The 25,245-nt window shown below is 37.1% G+C and overlaps 1 protein-coding gene across 6 annotated transcripts in view; it reads right to left on the minus strand.

Moving 5' to 3' along the window:
• The window catches only part of UBP1 (upstream binding protein 1 (LBP-1a)), a 52,147-nt gene that overhangs the window by 5,497 nt on the left and 21,405 nt on the right, over nt 1-25,245 (minus strand). For 3 of the 6 annotated variants that reach the window (XM_017820982.1, XM_017820967.1, XM_017820991.1), the window contains 11 exons: nt 19,922-20,073; nt 15,860-15,936; nt 13,628-13,733; nt 12,915-13,021; nt 11,503-11,655; nt 11,254-11,364; nt 10,599-10,706; nt 2,732-2,835; nt 1,844-1,898; nt 1,563-1,656; nt 11-101 (listed from right to left, as the gene is read on the minus strand). In XM_017820982.1, the coding sequence (XP_017676471.1) occupies nt 11-101; nt 1,563-1,656; nt 1,844-1,898; nt 2,732-2,835; nt 10,599-10,706; nt 11,254-11,364; nt 11,503-11,655; nt 12,915-13,021; nt 13,628-13,733; nt 15,860-15,936; nt 19,922-20,073 (1,158 nt within the window). The remainder of the gene's footprint in view (nt 1-10; nt 102-1,562; nt 1,657-1,843; nt 1,899-2,731; nt 2,836-10,598; nt 10,707-11,253; nt 11,365-11,502; nt 11,656-12,914; nt 13,022-13,627; nt 13,734-15,859; nt 15,937-19,921; nt 20,074-25,245) is intronic. The other 3 variants (XM_017820999.1, XM_017821008.1, XM_017820974.1) reach the window with 2 other exon arrangements.

Below are 25,245 nucleotides of genomic sequence, written 5' to 3' on the forward strand. Positions count from 1 at the left end.
AGCCTATTACCTGGATTTCAGTGCATTATACAGCCGAATTCCATCAGCTGGACCACAGATTTGTACCAGATCTTCTCTTGTCAGCTTTAATAAATCAGCACCTGGAGAAATACATGAGGATTTAATGATTATTTTGCATAAAAACATTTTTTAAAATAAATTTATGTTCATTTCAACCAATGACAACAAACTTCACCATGATAAAAATGGAATCTAGCAAACAGGACTAAGTAAAATTCAAAATAGGCACTAGTGAGTGCTAAATAACATTGACCTGTTTTCCAGAGGTGGATAGTTACACTTTATAGTGTTCACATCTTTGAAACAGTACGAGTCTGCAAGGCACACAATTTCTGTAGAGACAGACGACTGTTCTGTAGACAAACAATGGTTTTTGCTGGCACCCAGCTCAGTGTGTTTTGAACACATGCAAAATACAGAGCAAAGATATTCGATGGCTTTTCACTCAGTGAATTATCCCAGGCACTCGACTCATTCCTCATGTCCTCTGTGCACTTAAGTTATAACAATGCACTCACGTAATGCTGCTAAAAGGCTGGCATAACTAAAGCAGTGTGGACAAATCAGTACATCAGCAACTTGGGGCAAGTCCAGGCTGTGGGATACTTCCATCCAAAATCAGTTTTGGTTTTTGTTTGGTTTTTTTTAAAAGATGCTGCAAATTAATGATCTGTGAAAACAACTGCTTCCCTGAAGATTTACTTTAGAAAAGGAAGCCTCAGAGATACTAAGGAGATCTAAAAACAAAATGGAAGTTTCTTCTGAGAAGCAACATAGGTGTCGATGAAGAAATCAACCATCTGAAAAATCAGTCACTGTAATAGATGAGTGGGAAAACAGGAAAAAAAAAATCTTTATTTGTGAAAATACTCCACAAACTATCTAGGAATGCACAGGTAAAAGCCAGCACAAATAATTTATCATGGCCCTTAAATACTGTAATCAAAAAATGCTCACACCTGAAGTAGTATAATAAAAGCCACATACTCTTGCTTCAAAGAAAAACCAGCCAGGTAGTATTTGACTTTTATTATGATAATGATGAAGAAGAAAAGTTTTCCAAGAGCCTTGGTCAGAATTTGGTACTGAAGTTTATTGAAAAAGCTTAGCAACCATAATACAAGAAGCACAGATCAAAAACTAACCAGTAGCAGAAGAATAAACCTTCCCTTGACCAGGGAAAAAGTCTGGTACAAAGGGAATCCTGACTGAAGCACGAGCTAAGGCAAGAGGCAGAGAGCTGGCATCATTCATCATGTGTCTCCAAAGAAAACAGAAAATGAATTTTATTTATGGTGTGTAGTGTCATCCCACCCTCTGCACAATTACATGCAACACTGAAGAAGCAAACAACAAAACACAGCCCCACATAGTGCATCTATTGCCATGTCTTGTGTCCAGAAACACAAGTGGAAACTGCATTGCTATTTAATAAGCAAATCAGTAAATAAATATGTATACCATATTGTTCTTAGAGAATTATTTTCCAACACAGAACTTGCTCATTAACACCAAGAAAGAAAAAAGTAAACTACAGATACCTGAGAAATTTGAAAAAAGCCTTGTATAGGTTGAGAACCTATTCTTGAGCAACCATTGCTGAGTTTCCTGGATTGTGGCCGAAGGATGAAGCTGCTGTAAGAAACAAGATTGGATATGATAATTTGGATACTAAAAAAACCAAAACCAACAGACCCCAAGCCATTTAAAAATTTCCCTCAGTTAAACACTTCCTCAGTACCTATTAATAGAGTATAAATCAAGTGTTCTGATACAACTATACAAATACAGCCATGATCAGTATCAGAAAGCAAACACTCACATCTCCTGATCCTTGAGAGGTTCCATCTCCTTGATGATTTGGGGAGGAAGAATTGCTACAGATTAAAAAACAAAAAGAAAAGTATTACTAGAATTTTATGGACCAAAATACTTAAGCTTTGTTGAAAAATAACTTGAAATTCCCAAAACAATAAATATCACAGGTGAAAGACATATTAAACACCACGTAGACTGAAACTTGCTAAACTCAAGAGAAAGATCATCCCACTTCAGTATGGAAGTGATCTGGTTCCTATTTTATATATCCTTTATGTACTGGAGAAGCAGATTTACCAACACTCAAGGGAGGTTACATGGCCACTTCACTGCCTTAGAAGGGTGACTGAGGAAGAATTAGTAAAATACAAGGCAGACAAAAACCAGTAAACAGACCAGACAATACCACTGTAAATCATTCTTGGATCAAATGCAAATTTGGTTATAATAGTTTAATTAATGACTCAATATAAAATGTTACCAATGCAATTTTTGTTGAAATGCTTGTGAATTGCTGGGGTTTTTTTCGTACAGATTATATTAACTGTGTATGAGGGGAATGAACTGTTCTTAATGAAAAAAGCTAAAAACAGTTTCCATAGGCAAGGACTAAATTAAAATAGTTAAAAGGTAAAGTATTTGCTATATGACAAAGGACAAGAAGTTGTTTTTAAAAACATATAGGAAGAAACAAAAATGGTGATGCAGAAGTAATAACCTTATAACTGAACCAAATGATACAAGTATCATACTAAAGAATGAATATATAGGTCAAAATGATCTTTCAACTCCCCATGGAACCAGAACGTAGTTGCATTTACTCAGAAAACCCTTTTGAATAAGCCTGATTTTAAAATGCTATCTTTAATTGGGGTACAGAATAGAAACCTACCTGTCTGGGACACTGTAGGTATTATGCTGAGCAGAGGTAAAAGTTGGAGCAGGAGTAGGACTGTTGTTTACAAATGTTGTAGGAGTATCAGGCCACGGTGAGCACTGAAGATAAAGAATTAAAACTTGAGTTTCTCTTGACAATACATTCTTTACTCTGATGCACACTTGTTTCATTTAAAGCCAGGATTTTATCCACCGAGTATTCCGATTTGCAATTCCAAATCGAGATTCCCTCTATCCCACACATTACATGCAGATATTCCAGGTAAAAATCAGTTCTATCTTGTTCTTTCATGAAGACTCCTAGTTATACTGTCTTCTGTTTAAAAAAATTAGGGTATTATTTATGAAACTGACAAAAGACCTGTACAGATTATTCAGTCTAAAACAAAGCCAACCAACCCCCAGCCACCTGCTGGAAAACTTCTTTCATCCTGCGGGATGAAAGGGCTGTTTAAACTGCAGGTATCAGGACACGACAATAGGTGCTCGGTAATAGTAAGTAAAGCTATGAAGCTAGATTTTATCTTGTGAATAAATGTACCTGCCCTGAGAGCAATTAAATACACATGGAATTTTCAGTATAAATTTTTGTTAATTTCAAATTTTTTATTCATTTACAGCAGGACTAAAATATGTTTACTTACATGGACTGATTTCTCTGAACTGCTTGGTAAACTAGAAGTTTTTACACAAATTTAAGTCATCACAAGGATAAGATAAGCCAGCTGTCAAATTTTGTCAGGTTTTTTTTGGGTATTTTTTTAAACCATGATGATTAAGCCCTTCAAAACAAGGCTACCTTTAGTGCTTCTGATAGTATTGAAAATCCAGTATTTTAAAGAAGAACAAAAAACACAATTTGGTATCTTTGAAGACATGATTAAAACAAGCAAGTAGCCCAAGATGAGGTAAGCTAAGACCATGCCTGTTAAAACAACAAAGATTTCTGATATGCTTATCATGCACCAGCTAAATACTTTGTAAGGAATTTCCAGAGTTATATCATAGCCTTGTAGCAGGGAAGAGGAGGAGGGAGGAGAATAAGTATGAACTAACATCAATGCAAACTTATTTCAACAATTTTGTGCTGAAAGATCTTTCTGCCATCCAGGGTAAACAGTAAACAAGTGTAACACCAACCAGCTGCCATCTTCTCTAAGAGAGGCAACAACATTTCTGTGCTGGACTCCAGTCTTCGGTTGTCAGAGTTAAGATGGCAAGTTCCCCAGCACAGTGCACAGAATTTAAAAAAACTAAGTCTTGCATGCAAATAGCTTAAAAATTAGGAACATTCTTTATCTGTCTGAGATTTGATTCAAACCAGCATTTTTGCTACCTACTGTATACACAGCCTTTGATTATGCAGTAAAAGCCACCCTTCAGCCTACAAACAGTGCCCCCCACACAAAGCACGCTCCTCTATGACCTTGTAGGATGACATGTTCTTCCTCCTATTCTGTACATTCCCATCTGTTGTTTCTCTTCTCAAGCTCACTTTTTATGTTAATATCAAAGATGATGTATTACACCACATACGTAGTTACAAAAGGCCTTCATTCCCTAATTATGTGGTCCAAAGCCATAAGTTGAAATAAAAGCTCAACATAATAATGTTAACTTGGTTCTTCTGAAATATTTTGAAAGAGCTATTAATATTCTTTAATTTTCTGACATTCTCTCCCTATATTTTAACCTAAGATGTTTATGTGGACACACAGATGCAAGCTCTATATCCTTAGCCACCATTCCCTTACAAGATTCTATTCACCATATATTTAAATTCAGGGTCAGCAAAGAATACACTGGTGCCAGAGAATGTCTTTTGAGGCATTTCCCAAGGCAGGTACTGCAAGTAATGTTTCTGTCCTTCAAACCAGCTGAAGTTCTTCACAACAGAACTCTGAGTTTAAATCCAGGAAGAAGCAAATTTTAAGTATTTAGAGAAACAGAATGCCAACCCAAAAAGCAAGTAGCCTCTCTTCTCCCATAAATACATTTTCCTACCTAGTCTCCTCTTCCAGCAAAAACATCACTATCTATCCACTGAGACTGAATCAGTTGGTTAAAAAGAAAAAAAAAGCAGTAGTAAGTGATATACTACTGCAACACGTCTATTGGCTCCGTTCTCCTTTCTTCTGTCTTACAGGTTGTGGAGGGAAAAACGAGTATTTGAACACTGAGATACTTAATTCTGAAAGGTTCAAGGAACAAAAAAAGTCTTCCAGCAATTAACCCAAGCTGAGCTGATTATGCTTTCGGAATCACTTCCATGCACAACTGCCCTATGCTTCACAAACCCACAGGTTCAGAAAGACAATTAGGCAAATGCCTGGGCATCAAATCCAGTAACACTAAAAAGACTGAGCAGACGTGCTTTCTAACATCCTGCACGATGATTCTGGATTCTAGGGGGAGTGGGTGGTTATAAGGAGAATGGATCAGAGAAAGTGGCAGGGCTTCCCTGAAACAGCACCTGCCATTCCCACTGTGGGGCACAGAACACTGGACTTCACGGACTTGTCCTCTGATCAGTCAGGATATTTCTCTTATTTCTAAGGCAAAACTGAGTTAAGCAAAGGACATAAAGCAAGATAATGATACTAATACGGAAGTCCCTGGCCAGTGAACGCAAAACCAGGAGAAAAGTGTCATTCTGTCACAAGGAAGCATTCAACTCTGTAAAAAGTCATCACAAAATAGAAATAAGACTGGCATTATACCTTTACCTACAATACACAAAAAAATATACACTGCTGAATTTCCAGAGATCAGGTGTTTGAGGTCTCAAGACTAATTGCCCTCCATTACTAGTACACTGATACAATACTACTGATACAACTGTACTCCATAAACTGTCTGATTTCCAAATGTAGATTAATTAATGAGAAGGAGAAAACTATTTTCCTTTCAAATCTTTAACAGCCTTCTGTATAGGCCATGAATGAAGTTATGAAGTGTTGAGCAATGGTTTTACTGATTTAAAGAGAAGATAACAAATCTTTCTAAGAACGACAGAATGACTTTCCAGATTCAGTATATATAGCACCTAAACTCAGAATGTTCCTAGCTTCTGAGGAATTGCAAAATCTCAAGCAATTCTAAGCCACTGTTCAATGTCCTTCCCCTTCCTACTTCCAATCTACTGGAATATGCCCAAATTTATGCCTTTTTTTCAAACTGAACCTTGACAAAGAACTCTATACTATATTCAAATGCCAAATAAACATGAAAAAAAAATATGGTAAGTCTAATTTGTTCTCCAAGTTAGACTTACTATACTTGAGCAGACAGAATCATCTTTAGAAAGCAAAGAGCATCAATCTTCTCATACATGGTATACAGCTTTTTCAACAAACCTATAAAATACAGGGGGTTTGCCCCAAACCAACACAGTTGCCAGCAAAAGCAAAAAACTTCTGTGCATACAGACTTAATTGTTATGAGCGCAGAAGAAGTCATTCCCAAAATGTGAAGTCACCCACATTACGTATGGTGTATGCTGATACTGCTACACAAAGTATAGATGTTGAAACTGAATAAATACTATGCTCATGTTACTAAATTAGTTTTGTTCCAGCTCCACTTCCCGCTTCATGTAGCCTCTAGAAGATTTTATATTCTAAATTTAAGTCACTTACAGAAAATATTTAACTTCTGCTCCAATATTTCATGTCCAAAACTTAATATACTAATTAATTTCAAGGCCTATATCAGGAAGTCTTCTAACTTCCATGGGCTCTATAACCACCTCTATCTGCAAAAAAATACCATTTGACCAAATTTAGTCAAATTGTAGTTTATATATTCTAGCTCATGACATATACTATACGCTAATATAAAAATCAACTAAGATACTGCAGACAGAAAAAAGTACAAAGACCTAACTACCACAATCCAAATTTGCCTATTTTTCCAAATTCAAAGCAGGAGAATGAAAGAATCTGGTGGGATTTTTCTCTTCTTCCTCACATAACCACTATCTTCTATATATCAGGAGAGAGGAAACACAAAGTGCCTCCTTCACAAAACGGTTCCTGAATGAAGGTCATCTGTAAATAAACATCCCCTCTGAGGTCCAGAAAAGAGTGTTGAGTTTGTAGCCTTTTATATTGTCCTAGTTATGGGGCTGGGACCAGTTTATCACTATGTGGGTATAACCAAAACTGTGTATTCTACACCCTCTGTGTCATTTCTGATGGACTGTTAATAATGGATCATTTGCAGCAGCTGCCCAGGGCACCCTGACAGCTCAGGCTACAAGTTGGGTGTTAAAGAAACCCTGTGAGGGTTTCTTTGTCTTCACACCTCGGGGAGGCATTAGCACCTTCATACCCAGCCTGAGGGGTCATCTTTGCTAATGGGCCATATTGGACTGGCATAATAGGCAGCTGCAATGACCTACACTATCAAAGACTCCAAAAATATCCTTTGACTCACAGAGTCACAGAGTTAAAATCCCCACCCTGGGGGAGGTTCTGGACATTCCCACCTGAACCTGAGCATATATAATCTTGGGGTTTTGGGACTTCTGGTCCCACTCGTTGGATCCAGAGGAGGACCAGAACTTCAACTCTGGATAAGACTGTGATCATTACTCAACGGAACTGCGACCGTCATCTGGACCAACAGGTTTCCTTTCCTTTTACTTTGCACCCAGGGGGACCACGTGGTGCTCAGCACAGGGGCTAATGCACACTGTTCTGTTCTTGTCCCAGGGTTCGGGGTTATACATCTGTCTTTGGGGGTTAAAACCAGTTTTTCTCTGTATTATTGCATTTATTGTAACCTTTTTAGTAAATTGTAAGTGACTTGTAATCTCTCGAGTTGGGTTCATTTGTCCCACTGGTTTACTTTTAAACCAGCACATATATCTAAAGAGAAAGTCAATGCTCCATAGCATAAAAAAAGAATCTTAACAAGCAGTTTAACTATGTGTCTGTTTGGAAAATACTGAAATAAACACTGCAGAAACTGCAATAAATGCACTGAATTTTGATACATCAGGTGAATTAAGAGAAGTAATGGAAAAGCATACCTAGATGGCACTGCTATGAAAATGAGTGATAAAGAAAAGATGGGTTATGGTAATTAGAGAAAACCCTCTGGTTCTTAGGAAAGAGCAGAATGGCTGTTCAGAAATGAAGCTTCACTCAACTCCTTGCATTGTGTTATAATCCCATACAAATTAAATTGGAAGGAAACATATTAGATTCAATGTTTTCTGAAGGAAACACAGTGAGAAATTGATATGTCCAAATCTGATTATGACTCATCTGGAAGTAATCATTTAGGGGAGAGGAAGAAAAAAAGAAAGAAAAAAATAGAAATATCCAACAAATAGAACAACAGAACCTTGGAGGGGCAGAATAAAAAAAAACAACACACAAAATGAGATGCAAAAAGGAATACAAAAGACAGCCTATATAACAGGTTAGGTGTAAGCAGAAGATAAGAATACACACCTTTAAAAAGGAAGAGAACTATAGATTGTATCCATATTAATTTGCAGAATTCAAGAAAAGGTAACAGAACTATTTCTGGGCACCTAGGAAGCACCACTGGCTAAGTAACAGCCAGCACTCCTGACTGCATCAAGAAAAACACACTCCAAACAATACTGTTTTTCTGTAATGGAGCTACAGTTCCCAGGACATCTGAAGTAAAAAGGTACATCATACGTAATATGTAAACCAGTGTATGGAAACAGGCTTTCACTTTTTGTGTCTAAGCCCCTCTTTCACAACTGTACAGAACATCTGATCTACATGTATGAGGGAAGTCTGGTAACAGCCAAAGCTTCTGATGGCCAAGTTTGGGAAGAGAGATTTGCAAGGACAGAATTGCTCTAAGTAGAAACATGTATCATCCCTGTCCATATTTAGAGGGCCCCCAAGAATGAGACTGTCTGGTGACAAGAGAAAAATGCCTGATGAGTTGGCCTTCAAGATATAAATCAGATATTCCTTTTATTGATCAAGAAAACAAGTTTACATTCAACTTATATAGCTAAACACAATGTTTAGTGAGTGTGTAGCAATTACCAAGGTACCACTATGAATACAGCAAAAATAGTGTTTCTTGGTATTTTTTACGGGTTTGTTGATTTTTAATAATTTTGCTAATGATAAAAATCATTGTAATGATGGAAATATCATGTGTTAAATCTGCAAACAAAACCAAGTAAGCAAGGCTGAAAGGATTTCATTCTACATGGATAAAATTCCAAATGGTCTGAACAAACTCACCGAATTATCTCAAGACAACATTTTATTAAGGGCAAATGCAAACCAGGAAAAGTCAGCTGCACAATTAAGAGAATTGGAAAGCTGTGCATACCTGTTATTCAAAATAGCCTGTGGGTCATTGTTCTTTATGTGCTTTGGGAAAGGCATTAGAAGTCCAGTACCTCAGCTTTTTTTCTGTACAATTAAAGCAATGCTTCCATTCATAGAAGCTTAGTATTTCAAGGGATTGTCAAGAAAAGGTTAGACAATTTCCAGGTATCATTTAGCTACAGCATGTTCTACTCTGGACAATGAATTTGTTTAATTTTTTTAAAAATACTTTTCTCTATTATTCTTCCTATAAGCAACAATCATTCAATGAAATTACAACAGAAGGAGAAGAGAGCATAGGGTAAAGAATAACACAGAAATCCCTCAAAGACCAGCTTCAAAAGATGCTTTATAAGTGAAAGTGATAAAATCCTGTTTTGTCCTGCTTCTACCCCAGGGCCAGCTGAAACTAATAAAAGAACACGGTGCCAAAAAATCCTTAAAGTGTGCCTTAAAAGAAAAATCAAAAACAAAACAAAACCAACCCAACCCAACAGCCAAGAACAGTAGAAAGTAAATTCAGGCAGCTTAGGACCTACAATAGTTTCAGGGTGCACAACACAAAAAAACCACTCATGAATCCTTCAAAGAACCTATCTAATACTGCTTGTTCCCTGTCACTCGTTACATGGTTTATAAAGAAGAGGCATATTCTGAAGTATTTTATAACCGAAATATAAAACCTTATACATCACTTTCACACATCAGAAATACAAACCAAGTTATGTCTGAGGGACAGGAGTCAGACAGTCATTGCCTAAGCACTGGCAGGAAATTGCAATCAGCACAGTGTGCCTGTTCAAAGAACAGTCAAATAACTGTCTTTCACAGCCATGTTATTAAATGACATTCAAACTTGCTAAATGAAAGATGCAGGATTGTTTCTTTCAAACATGTAAGGTCTTAATGATATTCACCTTAAGGAACAGCATTTAAGAGCTCTAAAATGCTAACCCCTGACAGGACGACTACAGAGCACATACATTAGGGAGGGCAGGGGATGTATGTTAGCTTCCTTTTGGGGTAAACATACAGGGTTAATGTAACACTTCAGGAAGATGAACGGACACTCTTCTGAGCTGCATTAAACCTCCCTGGAGCACAGTATGGCTAAAGGAAAACATCAGTAACAACCATCTACAACACATGGCACTTTAAAAAATACTGATGTACATGAAAACTTTTGTTGAATGTAAGTAAAAACAGGGACAAACCACTAAATTTCACTGTTCTTACTTCCACTAATTACATACATTTAGGAAAGCAAAAAGCTATTTCATTTAAAGTCACATAAACTGAAAGCTCTTGACTTTTAAGTTACACAGTCCCTCTGCAACAGTTTAAGTGTTAGATTTAGGAAGGATTCCTTTGCTGAAAACAAACATGGAGTAATTGGTACACATAAAAGTGAATAAAATTAAGACACAGCAATCAAAATATTTTTACTTAATATAATGGAAGTTTCTCCTATATCTAACACTGCACAAGGTATCTTGCATAATCAAAAGGTAAGCAGAAGTCCCTTACACTGCCTCGCTTTGCCAGAGAATCACCGTAGTCTGCTGGCAAAGTCCGCTTGCTGGACTTTTTCTGCTCATGTTCAACTGCATCTTCAATTATAGGCTCAAGCCTCATCTGGACAAACACCAAAGATGTGGATCAATTTCTTTTCATTATACAGTGAGGAAAGATCTAAAAGCCTTTTAAAAACTTCTGAAATATTCAGAAAACCGCATAGAACTCACTGATGTTTAAATTAAGAGAAAATGCAAAAACCTACTGAGGCTCTGGCCTTAAACTCAGTAATCTCCGTAAAACAGACTTTGAAGCTCAAATTTGGTAATTAAGTTCTAAGAGTCCCCCCTCTTTTTTTTTTGTTTTTGCTTTTCATATGCAAGATTTTTGGATCTCTATCAAAAGTCTTGAGGGTTCAGTACAGTCAGTCAGACAGCATTCAATCTTAGTGTGGTTTAATACAAGAATCTATCGAGTATCTAAATGCAAGTTTACCAAACAATAGCTTAAAATTTAATGTTGCTGCTCACTGGACAAATTTGTCAAATAAAAAGCTTATCTTTATGTAGAACTGATTCTTCCCCAACCCTTCCAAGACTGCAGCTAAGCAACATGCTGTATCTATGTATTTTCTCCTGAGTCAGCAGATGCAATTTTATTTTGTTACCTCTGTAAGAACTGTGGTGTCATATGAAGGCTGATACTTCTCTTTTTCATGTGCAGTTCGCTTTTCCATCTTTTCTCTGTCTGTTTTCTGTTTTCTGTCTGCTCCTTTGGGCTATAAATGAACAAGAATGCAAGTGGAAAATGGTTTTATTATTGAAATCTGATCTCAGAAGTCAAGCAGTAACATCATGATGTTCTGCATCTTTATGAGAACTTCTGAGAGACTTAAGGATCTGTTTTCTGCTGTTACCTTAAAAACTTTGATTTGACAACTAGCTGAATGCAGATGATCTGTATATTCTCCATTTTCAGTCTGTTTAAAAGTGTCAACCTGAATCCTAAAAGGAACTCCTTTCTCTCCTCCGTGTTTACGAGGGGTAAATTCAGTGCTGATACAATGTACCTGAAAGGAAACCATGACCAAACAAAAACAACCCTCAGAAGCATTCCAGACATAAATTTTATTACATGTCACAAACATCACATACAGTTCCTTGCAATAAATATTAGCAAAGCTATAAAAGGTCACTGACTAGAAGAGTTTCTCATCTCATGCACCCTCATGTCAGGGTATTTTCAAATATGCCCAACTCTATAAATAAAGTCCACAGGCCTTTAAATCAGTATGGAATTGCCTCAGGTGCGACATCAGAATGAAACGTGGATTTATAAGCTAGAAATTCCCTTAAAAGATATCTAAGGAGAAAATCAGTGCAACAGAAGGAGTTATGATGAATCTCACTGGACAGTGCTCCCAATTTTTTTTTGCTTCCTTATGGAATTTTAAGTGAGTCTTTAGAATGAGTGAACTGTACTTGCATAATATGTATCAGTTCCATTTTCAGTCTGTTACCACTTCTAAGGAAGCGCATAAACAAAAATATTCAATAATTTATCTCGTACTTCTTCAAGGAGACTACATTTTATTAATTATGTAACTCCTACTAAAAAAAGTATCTTTTATTATACTAGATCAAAATTAATTTATTGACAATATGGAATTTAACCTATTTTGACAGCCTCAGCAAGAAACACTGCTATCTCAAACTTTATACCTATACCTTTTTATAATAAAACCAGATCTGAGACAAAAGGTAAAAATCCCAATGCAAATCTGAACATTCCATATTAATAATTCCCAAACAAAGAATGTTCAGTTGCTCTGAATATTAAATACACAAATAATAAAATTCCTAATACAAGGAAGCCTATTGATATAGTAAGAAACTGAATATCTGATTTAAACCCCTCATTTTTTAAGACAATACTTTTCATTTTGTATCCTCAAGCCAGGATTCTGCTTAAGCCCACCACCAGGCACGTGAGCTTCTCACTTGAAAAAAAAAAGTAGTAATGAGAGTTATTGAGAGGGATATTAGTTAATTCATATACTTCTTATAACTAAATATTTTTTAACTATGACAGCTTTCTTCAAAGAGTTTTTTGAAAGCTTTTTATCTATTTTTCTATAAACTCAAAGTAAATTGAAAAACCTTACTAGAGACCTTAATAGAACTATGAACCTTTGTGTTTTTTCACAAAGATGGTATTTAATGGCCATCTCACAATTAAGAAACTGAGATGCTTTGTAGTGCAAATATACTACTGGTTGTGACCTGAAAGGCACCAAACACAGACATCCAGTCAAATAAAGTTTCAAACCTGAATAAAAGCAGATGTACATTTTGTTGGATCCCATAAAAATTCAACTGCATTGAGCTGGCTTGGATTTGTCTTGATATCAATGACTCCAACAGACATTGGAATATCTATTAAAATAAGCAGCATATATATCAAATTAATCATATTGCAAGAAAACACTATAAATAAATTGTAAAAAAGGTTACCATAAACATACACAAGGCAGGGTGGAAAAATGTGGGCTTTGGTGGCTTGGCATAAGCCCAGAAACAGTTTCCTAGGATATGAAGAACTTAGTAGATTCAACATACAAAGTACTCAAGGTTTTGGGTGTTTTTTGGTTCTCCTCCCCTGCTGCCATCCCAAGTTACGCACCAAAAGTGATCAAGTTACGCAAAGTACAGAAACCATGTTGGCGACATTTTCACAATCTACTAGAAGTTACTTTTGTCTGTGTTCACCTAATTACTGTAACATTTAGTAATCAAAATTAGAAAGATTATTAAATGTGTAAGGTCGTAGAGTTGCTATCTTACTTTTATAGCACTTCTTATAGCTTTAAAGGAATGTGACAGTGGTAAGAACATTTATATTCAAAATACACATGATGAGAAAGCAGAATCCAGAAAAACTGGTCTGTCCTTTATCACCAGCTCCAGTATAAATATGAACATGATCAACTTCAATTTGAGAACTGAATTTCATACAGTGGCAACCAACATAAACAATTATACCTAAGTCAAGAAGTCTGTCCCCAGGGCGGTTCCACTTCCAGCCTTCCAGCTGCTGGTGCTCTGTATATTGCAATCTTCTGTCATGGAACACAACTCTTATAATACTCTAATAAAGAAGAAAACAAGGATCTGATGACCCACAAGTTACTGCACATATAGAAACAGCCTGAAGATAAAGCTCTAAAACAGTTCAAAAAAGCCACAGTGCTGATAAATACATGTTTACAGCAAAAAATTTGGCAACCATCAGGATCCCAAAATATTCCAGAACACAGAAATAGAACTGAGCAGGAGATACTTGAAAATGTGGTAAAAAATGCAAGAGAGAATTCCATCTCATTGCATATTCTAAAGGTCACTATGAATTACATGCAGCAAACTGAGCAACACTGACAGCACAGTATCAACGCTGTCTAGGCAACATCAAATTATTTTAGAATGCAACACAAAAAAAGTGGTGAATATTACTGACCATTTTTTCAGTGGAAATGCTATGATTTTTTGTGGTACATTCTAGGAAATAAAATAAACTCCCTTCCTAGTATTTATAAGCATATTTACAATCTATGATTTTAATTAATAGAAAGAAGAGATAAAAAACCCTTCCAAACTTTCCCAACTACTCTATCTGAAATATTAATCTAAAACAACTACAACATGAGCAACTATATTCAGGTAGAAGCAATTATCTAACAATTTGTGACCAGTTTTGGTACTGCTAAATGTATGAGTGCACATACCAAACAATTTGTTACATATGGGGGGGGGAAATACTGCACACATTAATTGCTACCCAACAAACAGAGTACAGACATGTTTGCATCATTTTTTTCATTATTCTACAGTCTTCCCTGTATTAACAGCAGCCAAAAGAGTCCACAAAACCCAAGAACTTTTAAATGGAGTGTCTCTTTATTGCATTTCCTTGGGTTTATTTCAAAGATAACACACAAACATACCACTCCTTTTGCACTGCAAACTGGCAAGTTTGGAACTTGGAAATATTTGCAGCCACCTCCACCAGCATGAAATGCCTTCTTTGGTAAAGTACTGGGATTCCAGTATTTGAGTGGCCAAAACAAAAAGTTAATTGATGCAGCATTACAACACCTTGCTATGGTAAAATTTACTTTTTTAAACTTTTACACTGCTTTGTCCTATTCTACCTACCAAATGACTCATCACCCATATATAAACCTAGAAAATTACACCAGAGAGATACCCCAAGGCTACAAGGAAATAGCACCTAAGGGTGCAAATATTCCACATGCTTACTGCAGCAAGTCACCATGCCAGGTTGTAAAAAGTTTAATTACATAACTCACAAATCCCAGTTTTATGCTCATGCTTAACCATTCCTGAAATGATCTCTGAACAACTATCCCACAGACAAATAAGAACAAGCCATAGGGCTATATAAGCAAGCCAAAGTTCACAAATTATACAGCCTAAAGTTGACATGTAAAGATTCAGCCTTCCACAGGCACACTGTTCCAGTGCATTTATCAGCACCACTTTCAATGTGACTTTAATTCACATTTTTCCCTTCTTTCCTAATATCTGAATAAGACTTTTCAGATAATTCAATAAAATCAATCATCAGATGCTGAAAAGAAAAATCCAAACCCTTCCCCTTCATCACTTCTTTTAATAATCTGTACCATGGATTGGTAATTTTTTAGTCTGTCTCATTCTTGTACTTCATACTCAGATCCACAGTACCTTCTGCTAACATTAAGCACAAGGAGACAAATCTGCAACTGGGAAAAGGAGCTCAGCTGTGGAATAAACTGCTCAACGAACAGCAAAATTAGAGAGATCCATTTTCCTATGGATATATCTTCAATATCCCACTGATGCAAAAACCACAGGTTGGCTCCAGGTATTCCCCATCACCCCTATTAAGAAACATGCTCACAATACCTCCACTTCTGTCTAAATGCTCTTCCAGCTTCCTCCTACCTCTCCTAATCACTTGAAACAGACAATGTAATGGCTCAGAAGATGCTGGATACAATCTTAGAAACAACTATCTTAAGCTTTGCAAAAAATACTCAGGTCTTCAGTACACACAACTGTGATATGCACTGGGTATTTATATTCCCATGTTTTTATTTGTAAATATCACTGGTCCACACATTCTGAACAAATACCTAGTGACGGCAGAAAGAAAAATCCACAGAATACAGTCTCTGGTCTGTTAGTAACACTAGCTAGAGAACTTAAATTCACCTTCACCAGTTTTCCATTGATCTCTGGTATGTCTCCAGCTTTCCGATTATCTAGCATCCGTATCTCATAGGACTGACCTTCAAAGAGAAAAACAACCGTATCAGTGAAAGAGTCAGAGCACGAAGCTATTTTGTGTTTAATGCAGTTAAACTAAAATTCACAGTTTGCAACAATACCAGTACTTGAAACTTGTGTTTGAGATCTTCACAGCAATGTGCACTTCACAGCATGGAAATTAACGGAAAAAAATGAAACTTTTCGGTCCTTTTAAAACTACAGATACTTTCAAGGTTTAAGTATCTCATTTTGCATGAAGTGTAAGTACTTGTTTCTATATTTTTTTAAGAAAAAAAAATTCAAAGCTGAATTCCTTTACTTTTTCAAAAAAATGATGAAAGGCAACATACTGAGAACCATTAACTGGTCTTCCAAAACAAACTCTTGCACAGTTTTTATACTTTTCCCACAACATAAATACTATTCTCCCATGTTTAATTTTGTCCATGTACTTGCTGCCTTTGTATGATTTTTAGGCTTTGTATGACTTCAGAAATAAGCCTTTAAAAGGGACAGTTAGGGTTTACATCAAACTGGTATGGACAAACCGATATTTCCTGTGAACCTGATAAACTGTTGTGCTTCAAAAGAGGGAAAGTTTGAAGTAATCTATTTGAACCACAGGCATTTTTTTTCTTCTAATGTGAGCAGCATATATTCATTTGCAAAAATCACATTTCCGTAATTAAAATATAGGACAAAATAAATTTCAACATGTTCACCAAGATCAAATGCAGTAAATTCATCACCTTCTACACTGCCCTCCAAACTACCTTTATGCTCCAGTGTATAGCACACTTAAAAGACATTTTGACTTGCCCTACAAGGTAATACCCTTGTAAACAAGCAAATGATTTCTTCACCTCCTTTCAGTGTTTCATAGACCAAAGTTACCTCCAGCTGTGGACCACCTCAGGTTTTTTTTTTTTGCTGTAACACAATTAGTACATTTCTGTAGATACTCTACACATGTACAGGCTGTCTTTACCCTAACAGCATGTGAACATTGATATAGTCATTGATGACATAAATTCATATAAAAATTAGATAAACCTAGTGCAGCTGGGTAAATAATAGAAAATTTCTCCTCCTATATTTAAGAGGAAGAAAACTTTCTTCTGTCAGGGAGATTTGTTCAATTACCAGTGTTATTTTACTCACAGATATTTATAGTCAGCACTTTTTAAAATCTAGTACTATTAAAACTTCTGCAAGTATTTCTCTGTTCTTTTTCATCATTTTCTTTGAGCGAGGTGGGTGAAGAAAAAAATTCTGATTGCTTCCTCAACAAGTGTAGTTAACCTTTTTTAGGTACAAAGTAACAGTATTAAGACTGAAAATTTGGTAAAGGTCAAAATCAAGGAATACCTGACTTGAAAAATGTAAGAATAACTCGGGAGGTTTTCAAGACAAAGGAGTAGGTAAACTCCATTCTGGAGTTTTGGACATGTAGCTGCTCTGGAACTGTGAAAAGCACTACCTGCTACGCTGCTTGCACTACTGATGCACTTCAGATGCCATGCTGGTTTACCAGAAAGGGTTTTGGGGTGTCCTCATAATGATGCTTTAGAGGTTTGCTTACATCCAAATGCTGAAGGAGACCCTTTTTTGATGCTGTGTTCCATTTTTGCACATCATTCCAGGCCCCCTCTGCTCATCAACCATGTCCATCACTGTCTCAAGTACTCCTGGTCACTCTCTCCCTCCCCCACTGTTCCTACTTCAAAGCCCTCTTTACCAAGTCACCCATCAGGCTGGCAAGGATACCTTTTTGCTCCCCTTTCCAAGCTTGATCCCATCTCTCCCAAGCAGTTCCTTGCACTCACAGAACTTCAAGCCAAGCCGCACACTGTGCAAGCCAACCTAAAGGAAACCTCCCCCTTCAAAAGCAATTCTCTTCCATACCCCTTCTGTTATTTGATATACCTCAAGCTGAACAACAACCAACTCAAAACATTGTCCCACAACTCCAACATGCATTCTCAATGGACTCATCTAAGAGATTTCATAGTCAGTAAGAACCCTGGAAACCTCTGAACAATCAACCATCACCACTCCAACATCTGAACCTCTAGAATCAACTTTAGCTGAACACCTGATCATCTTAAACATTCCATTAGCTCACAGAATATTCTGAGTTGGAAGGGACCCACAGGGATTGAGTCCAACACCCCGCTCCTCATAGCACCACCTAAAACTAAATCATATGACTAAGAGCATCAGCCAGATGAACTCTGAACTACACTCCTTGCTATTCTCATTAAAATACTTACTGACAGAGGGTAAAGTCAGGACTTGCTTAAGTACTGCCTTAGGGAATGACACCACAGTTTAACAGGCCAAATTTTGCCATTGCTTCTGATATTCCCAAGTCTGGAAACTAAGACAACTGCTGATGAAATTAAAGAGGGTATTTGAAATCCTGAAAATTACTTAAACCAGACACAGCCTGCTAATGGGGGCAAACTAGAAACCAGATAACTGAAGCGATGGGGATTTAAATTGTTCATTTTCTAGAGGACTTAATCCAACTCATTACACAAACATGTATCAGCACAACTCAGTGTTGCAAACCAATCCTTATTTTAGGCTGGCTTCACTAGGAAAGATGTCATGTCTCAAAACTATCCCAAGATACACATTTTTACATATATACATACATATGTGCTTACAGTTAATAGAGAAATTTTTATGAAAAGGTCTTAACCTAGGCAGTAAATATACTGTCTTTCTGAAGTACTAGCACAGAAAGGAAGTTGGCCAACTGGTTTTTTTCTTCCAATATTTATTTACAAAAAGGTATACCAACGCTCTCATTTTTCAACACCAGGAAAAGTTACTGAGGACATCAAAAACCAGCAAAATTTCTTTGTCAATGAAATCTTTATATTAAAAAAGATTTTCAAAGGCAGAAGAAACACTTACAGTCATTTCAGATACTGTCACTTAAATAGCAAGCTCTTCTCAGAAGGAAGATAGCAAGCACTTTCTTCCTTCAGTCCACCGCCTTGTGCTCTACTAATTACAGTGCAGTCTGTAGAGATTTCGAGTCAACACCCACAAGGAAAAGAAAGCTGAACTAAATCTAGGAATAGTGATCCTAAAGCATTAGAGCCAGAGGAGAGGGATGGAGGGGTGAGAGGGTACAAAGCTACTGATATGGACTAAAACAAATAAGAAATGATTTTGAGTTCAGAATACTAGTTGATTAAACTTAGGACTTCAATGGAATTTCCAGAGGTGAGGGAGGCAATGGCAATGACTACATTCAGATTATTTTACCCAGCAGTCAGGGCCCTCTCTACAACAAAAAACCTCAAGTCTGCATGCAAATTAACCACAGGCTATGAGGAAAAAAACCCAGCATGATTCAGGTGAAGTATTTATCTAGTTAATTTCTGATACATGTCGAGGGACAATAGTGAAATGCATACAAACTCCAAAGGAATGTACAAAGGTAGCTGCACTTGTGTTTGTATTTCAAACATAACACTGTTCTGGGCAGATATGCATAGCTAATTTAAGAACAATTACAGTGGCCTCTGTTGTGCAACACTTTTTGTTCAGGGATTGATACTGTAACATTTATTATGACTTTTGAGGGTTGTTTGTGTGTATCTTATGCAAATATCCAACTAACTTGCAACTATCGATCAAGTCTAAACAGGAATGCAAAATTAATCCTGTATTTTAAGCTATTACTACCTGAAATCTGTCTTCTAAAAGCTCTATTGGCTTGATTTTATTGAGGGATGTGGGAGATGGAGAGGGGCAGCACACAGCAGGAAGAAACAAACCAAACCAAACCCCACCAGACTCTAAAGGGGAAGTAACAACACACATGAGCCTACAAGCTAAACAAAAAACAAGACTACTAGTAAGGCATCCAACCTAATTTTTTACATACATTCATTTTGGATATACATATATACATGTATCAAAACATGAAACACCATTCCAGTTTTAGACCTGCACCACAAGCTGCCTTCACATGTGTATACCAACCTTGATTCAAGTATGTGAGAGTTTCATCATATAATTTTACTGCTGGAGATGTTGCAGCACACATAACATACTGGAAGGGTGGATGTTTGGTCTCATTTTCTTGTGGAAGGCTGGAATCTTCCTGTTTGAAAATAGGCAGTGCCAATACATCACTGAAAAGAACAAAACAAATAACTTTGTGAGACTGTTGGCCCTGTTTTGCCTGGAGTTAAGGAAAAAAAAGTTATTTGTGACTTAAAAAACCTCACAATGAGATACATACAGAACTGTGTCACTCAGTTTATTAGTGAAACCTATATGAGCAGTACCCAAAACATTGTCCACCAGAACTTTAGGCTAGGATACATAAACAATGCCGTGGGACCTAAGCAGGCAATAAATAAAGCTGTGCTGTTCCTACAAAATTTTAATCTTCAGTTCTCGCCTCCACTAAAAAATCCAGTTTTCATTAAACTTTTTGCCTGTCAACACAGGTAAGCTTGCCTAACAAACATGCAGATGAAAGCAAGGCTTCTATTTTCTTTTTTGAGATAATATATTCCCCCAAGTAAGTTACCTACACTGTGAAAGTATCTCTCCCCATTTAGTACCATTACATCTAACCTATTAATTCTGTGGACACTGAAGATTTTTCAGTCATAACTTTTCTTAGGCTTTAGCCCAAAAATGATTAAGCCACAGATTCACAAAAGTTATACAAAGTTTATGCCAAGATTCACTTCACTTAGGTAAGACTTACAACCACCAGAAAACTTTAGAACTGCTAAATTTTAGAAGAGTAAAGAGCAATCCACGCTGTCCACAGGCTGTTGTAAGAAAGACAGCTTCATCTCAACCAGCAAACACATCTTCTGCTTTCCACAGAAATGAATAATCTGTATTAGCAATAGTCTGCTTTGTATACAGTAATCCTTCATAAATTAAACTTCAAAGAGTTTTTCTTGCACTGAATTTTTGTTCATGATGAAATCATCTGCAGATCTATGAAACTTTCTTAATTCAGTTTAGAAATATATTTTCAAAGATTTCTCACACCACCTCACCTACTGACTCAGTTTTTAACCAACGTGTATCTTGTTTTATCTCTTACATTGATCATAAACATAGATTTAATATACTCTGTAAAAGAATTATAGCTGTCTTATCTGTATTGCACTATTATTTGCACATTGTACTCAAAAGTTTTGGATTTAAATTTTTTTCTCCGCTGTTCCATTTCTGCAAGAGCTTACTTTATTTAAAGAGAACTCTATTATAAATTCCTCTTGAAATCTAGCTTATATCAAAAGACACCCATGCAGGTTCCTTTCCTCTAGGGAGGGACCACAGAAGGTGCTACAAAGAGGCATGAAAGCAGGACAAGGCAGGACACTGTCCAAAAAAGCATTACTAGCCTGCTGTACCATATTCTAACTACTTCTGATGCCAGCTTCTCAAACTGGAGCCCAGAGAAGGCTTAACTAAGTTACAAAGGAAGACAATGTGAAATACCCATTTGGGAGAAGTGAACACTTAAAGGAGTTTACTTGTGCAGAGAAAAGGAGCACCACATCTGTTACACTCCGGATTTTAAGCCATAAGCTGCCCAGAGTGGTTCCATTTTACTGAAGACTTTTTAAAAGCCTTTTGGTTCGTTATAACCTCTAATTAGCGTCCAGAGAAAGAGTTACACACTCTACTCTAAGAGAAATTCTTTTAATTTAGTGAGGAAAATAAGATATTTTGACAAAAGATTTTACAGGAGTAAAATACAACCAAGAAAAAGTATTTCACTAAAACACCCAGCACAAACACCCATGCCACAGAAAACCCTCACTAAAAACAATCAATATACCAGCTTTAGTAAAACCCCATTCATTGGTTCTAAGTTACCCACAAGAGAAGGAAAAAGAGTAAAAGAAGAAAAGGGATTAAAAGAGTAAAGAAAGAAGAAAGAGAGAAGGAGAGAGAGGAAAAATGGTTACCAACAAGATCTGATGGTTCATCTGGTTCAGGTTGCAGGAGAGGAGAGACACAGAGAGAGAGCTCACATGGAGTCTCTTGTATTTACAGTTTTCCCTCCCAGAAAGGATATCCAGTCAGTGCCTTCCAAGCCAGAGTGAGGTGTGCTGCAGGCAGTCACAGGTTCCAGGGGCTTGGTGTGGGTGGGCTACCAGGCAGGTCTGCCTTCACTGACAGCCCGGCTGCACCACCTTCAGTGATGCTACGGGCTCTGCATGGGCTCAGCCACGTCTGGTGCAGTTCTTCTGGCTCTGTCTGCCCTGTGCCCTCAGAGGCCTTATGTGCAGGCCTTACCACGGACCTGCAGGTCTAGGCCCAGCTCTTCTCCACACGCACACACACACTGACGGTGAGTTGGTTCTGACCCATATCAATAATTCAGTGAGATTCAGAACCAATATCTCACAACACCGATGAGTAAGACAGAAAATTCGGTATATTGGAGACTGCTCCTTGAGGATGACTCAGAAGAAATAATGAGATGCTCCGAGCCTTGGTGTCAGTCAGAAGGGCAGCCCAGCGGCCCAGCGCAGGAGGCAGCACTGTGACAAGCAGAGGGAAGCACAGTCCCAAAACAGAACTGCTGCTCACCACACACTTTGGCACATAAAACACTAGTGTTGTTATGAGGAGGAACTTTAAAATGGCAAGAACACGGAAACAAGAGCAATGTTTCAACAGTGAAGGCGTGCAAAGTATCTCTCCAAATAAACAACCTGTAATTCTCAACTGAGTTCTGCAGCACTTGCCTTCACATAACACACAAGATTAAAGAGAGAAGTCTTTCATGTATGTATGAAAAATATCTTTCAAGCCTTCATTTTCCACCCACAATTTACAGATAAAACTGTAGCTGGTCTGGCTTAAGAAAGTGTGATGTGGTTAATGAATTAGTTAAGAGACAAGGCACTGGAAGCCAACAAATACAAATGGAAGACCAATTTAACCAGCTTTAACCCTGCTTTGGCTAATACTTACAAAGTGGTAATGACTAATTGCCACTGAAGAAATAGAAATAAAGACATCCAACTCCACAATCCTACAATGTAGCTGTAAAGAGAGTATAATGTTCATTCTTAAATGCCATCATTCCAAAAAAACACTCCAGAAAACAGTACAAGGCAAATTTTTCTTATAAAAGAGTCTTCTGGGTACTAGTACATTCCAAAGGAAAAGAGACACCAATGTAATTTAAAATCCTTTCCAGATCATCTTTAAAAGAAATATAATTTAAATAACTTTTTGATTTGTTCACTCATAAAGAATGAAATATCAGTGTTTTCACACTTGAACATACACTCTGAACCCATCTAAACAGGGAAAAGCTACAGGTAATTAAAACAGTCAATGAAGTATGAGTAAAATACTTTAAATTAAGACTTTAAAGTGTCAGCTAAATAGGGACCAGCTAAACTTCAGTGACAAGGATTTTCTACAAAACTCACTGCTCACACAGCACAGCTGAAGAAAATATGCAAAGAGTGCTCACAATTCAGAGAAGGAAACCAATGGGAAACAGAAATTTAGTATTTTTAATAGTGCTCTTTACTTAAACTGAAGATTATAAACTGAACATAATATACGCTATTATGTCAATCACGTTCCCAGAAACTATGGAGATGCTGAATCAGTCTTTTTACCACCTCTAAGCTTATAATGATTCTACTGTAAGACCCAACAAAACAAAAAGAAGAAAAAAAACCAACCAGGAGAGCAGATCAGCCTTCTCAGCTCCAGCTTTTTTTCCCCCAGATCCTCAATACAATTTCTGCATTTAACATGAGCCAGAAGCCTGGCAGCACAAATCATCTGCCACCAGTAAATGCCCCGCAGCCTCCATGTTTGTGTATACTTATGTGTCCATCCTTTAGTTACCTTCCTACTCACTTGGTGAAGTGTGATTTTTGCTGGCCCAGTGCAGATTAGTGACAGGGACTTTTACTGCCAACTCTGCTCAGGTTACATGGCAAAGAACCTCTTAACAACACTGAAGCACCCACTGGCAGAGCTGCCCAGATGGAGGAAAAGCAAGTGTTCCAAAATAGCTACTGTTGAAAGTATTTCAGGCTACAGGAGAAGAGAGACCTTTAAGAGATTCTGTTCTTTTTTTGCCACTGTTAACTTTTGATCTTGTGAAGTAAAGACTAATTTACTTCACTTGTCTCATTTAAGTGAACTTTAAGACTACTAAAAGCAAGCTGACATGTGAGTAGCAACATTACAAAGGACATGCAGCATCTTTCATTAGATTTTTTGATATCATTTGAAAAAGTTGACCTATCAAGGTTTACTCTCCTCATGGAAGGAACGCTGAGACCAAGTTTTTGAAACTATTAGCTCCAGTAAGAAAAGTCTTATCTCAGTCCCTCAGAATATGTTATCTAAAGCATTCAAATGAAAGACATTCTTTCCTCCTAGAGGGATGAGGAAAACTTTCCCAGAAAGACCCGAACAGACATAGTCTTCATTACACATGAAGAGCAGGCAGTGAACATATCCTCCAACACTCAGTCTTAGCAAGCTATGCTACAGAGGTGCACAAATGAAATTTGACCATACAAAAGTAGGAAAGCTTAGAAGTGGAAGCAAGGTGAATGAAACACTTGAATGAAAGCATCCAGTGGGACAGATCACATGAGGGAAGCTGTCCTATGTTATATAGCCTACATGAGCATAGCACAAAAAGATAAAAAAAAAAGTAATTTATCCTCCTAAGCTTGTGAAATGTGTTTGTCAGCCTTCAAAAATCACCTTCCTTATAAATTTAAAACCCTCTTTTCAATACTTTGTCTGAAGCATTTTACAACAAGCTAATACACACATACAAAAAACCCTCAATAATAATAATAATATTAATAATGTCACAAAATAAAGAACTTCCTGTCCTTACAAGAACAGGAACTACTATGTCATCAAAATTCAAAGTGATGTTCCATCAATCATCTGCCTTATCTGTCTTCTGGATTGTATACTTTTGGGTGTGAGTACTAAAGCATCCCAAGAACACACAGGCCTTTTGAAACTTTAAAGCACAGTTTACGAGGACAAATACCTTGAGAAAAAATTTTCCGAAGCGGTATCTGAATCAAAGGTCATTATCTCAAAGCCAAGCTCTGCACTGCTAAGAAGTGTGAACAAGCCATAGGAAATTATAAGGCAATGGGAGAGCTGGTACTTCCTAACATTTTCCCTGTGTCTGCAAAAGCAAGTTTGATGTGAGACAAGAGCCCTGGAATTAATTTCTGGGAAACAAGTTTCTCTGCAGCAGCTGTCAAGAAGCGCAACATGAACGAGAAACAGGTGCAAATGTAATGCTGTTCCTG

The sequence above is a fragment of the Lepidothrix coronata genome, unplaced genomic scaffold (genome assembly GCF_001604755.1).
Source record: "Lepidothrix coronata isolate B3197 unplaced genomic scaffold, Lepidothrix_coronata-1.0 Scaffold3, whole genome shotgun sequence".
Lineage (NCBI taxonomy): Eukaryota > Metazoa > Chordata > Aves > Passeriformes > Pipridae > Lepidothrix > Lepidothrix coronata.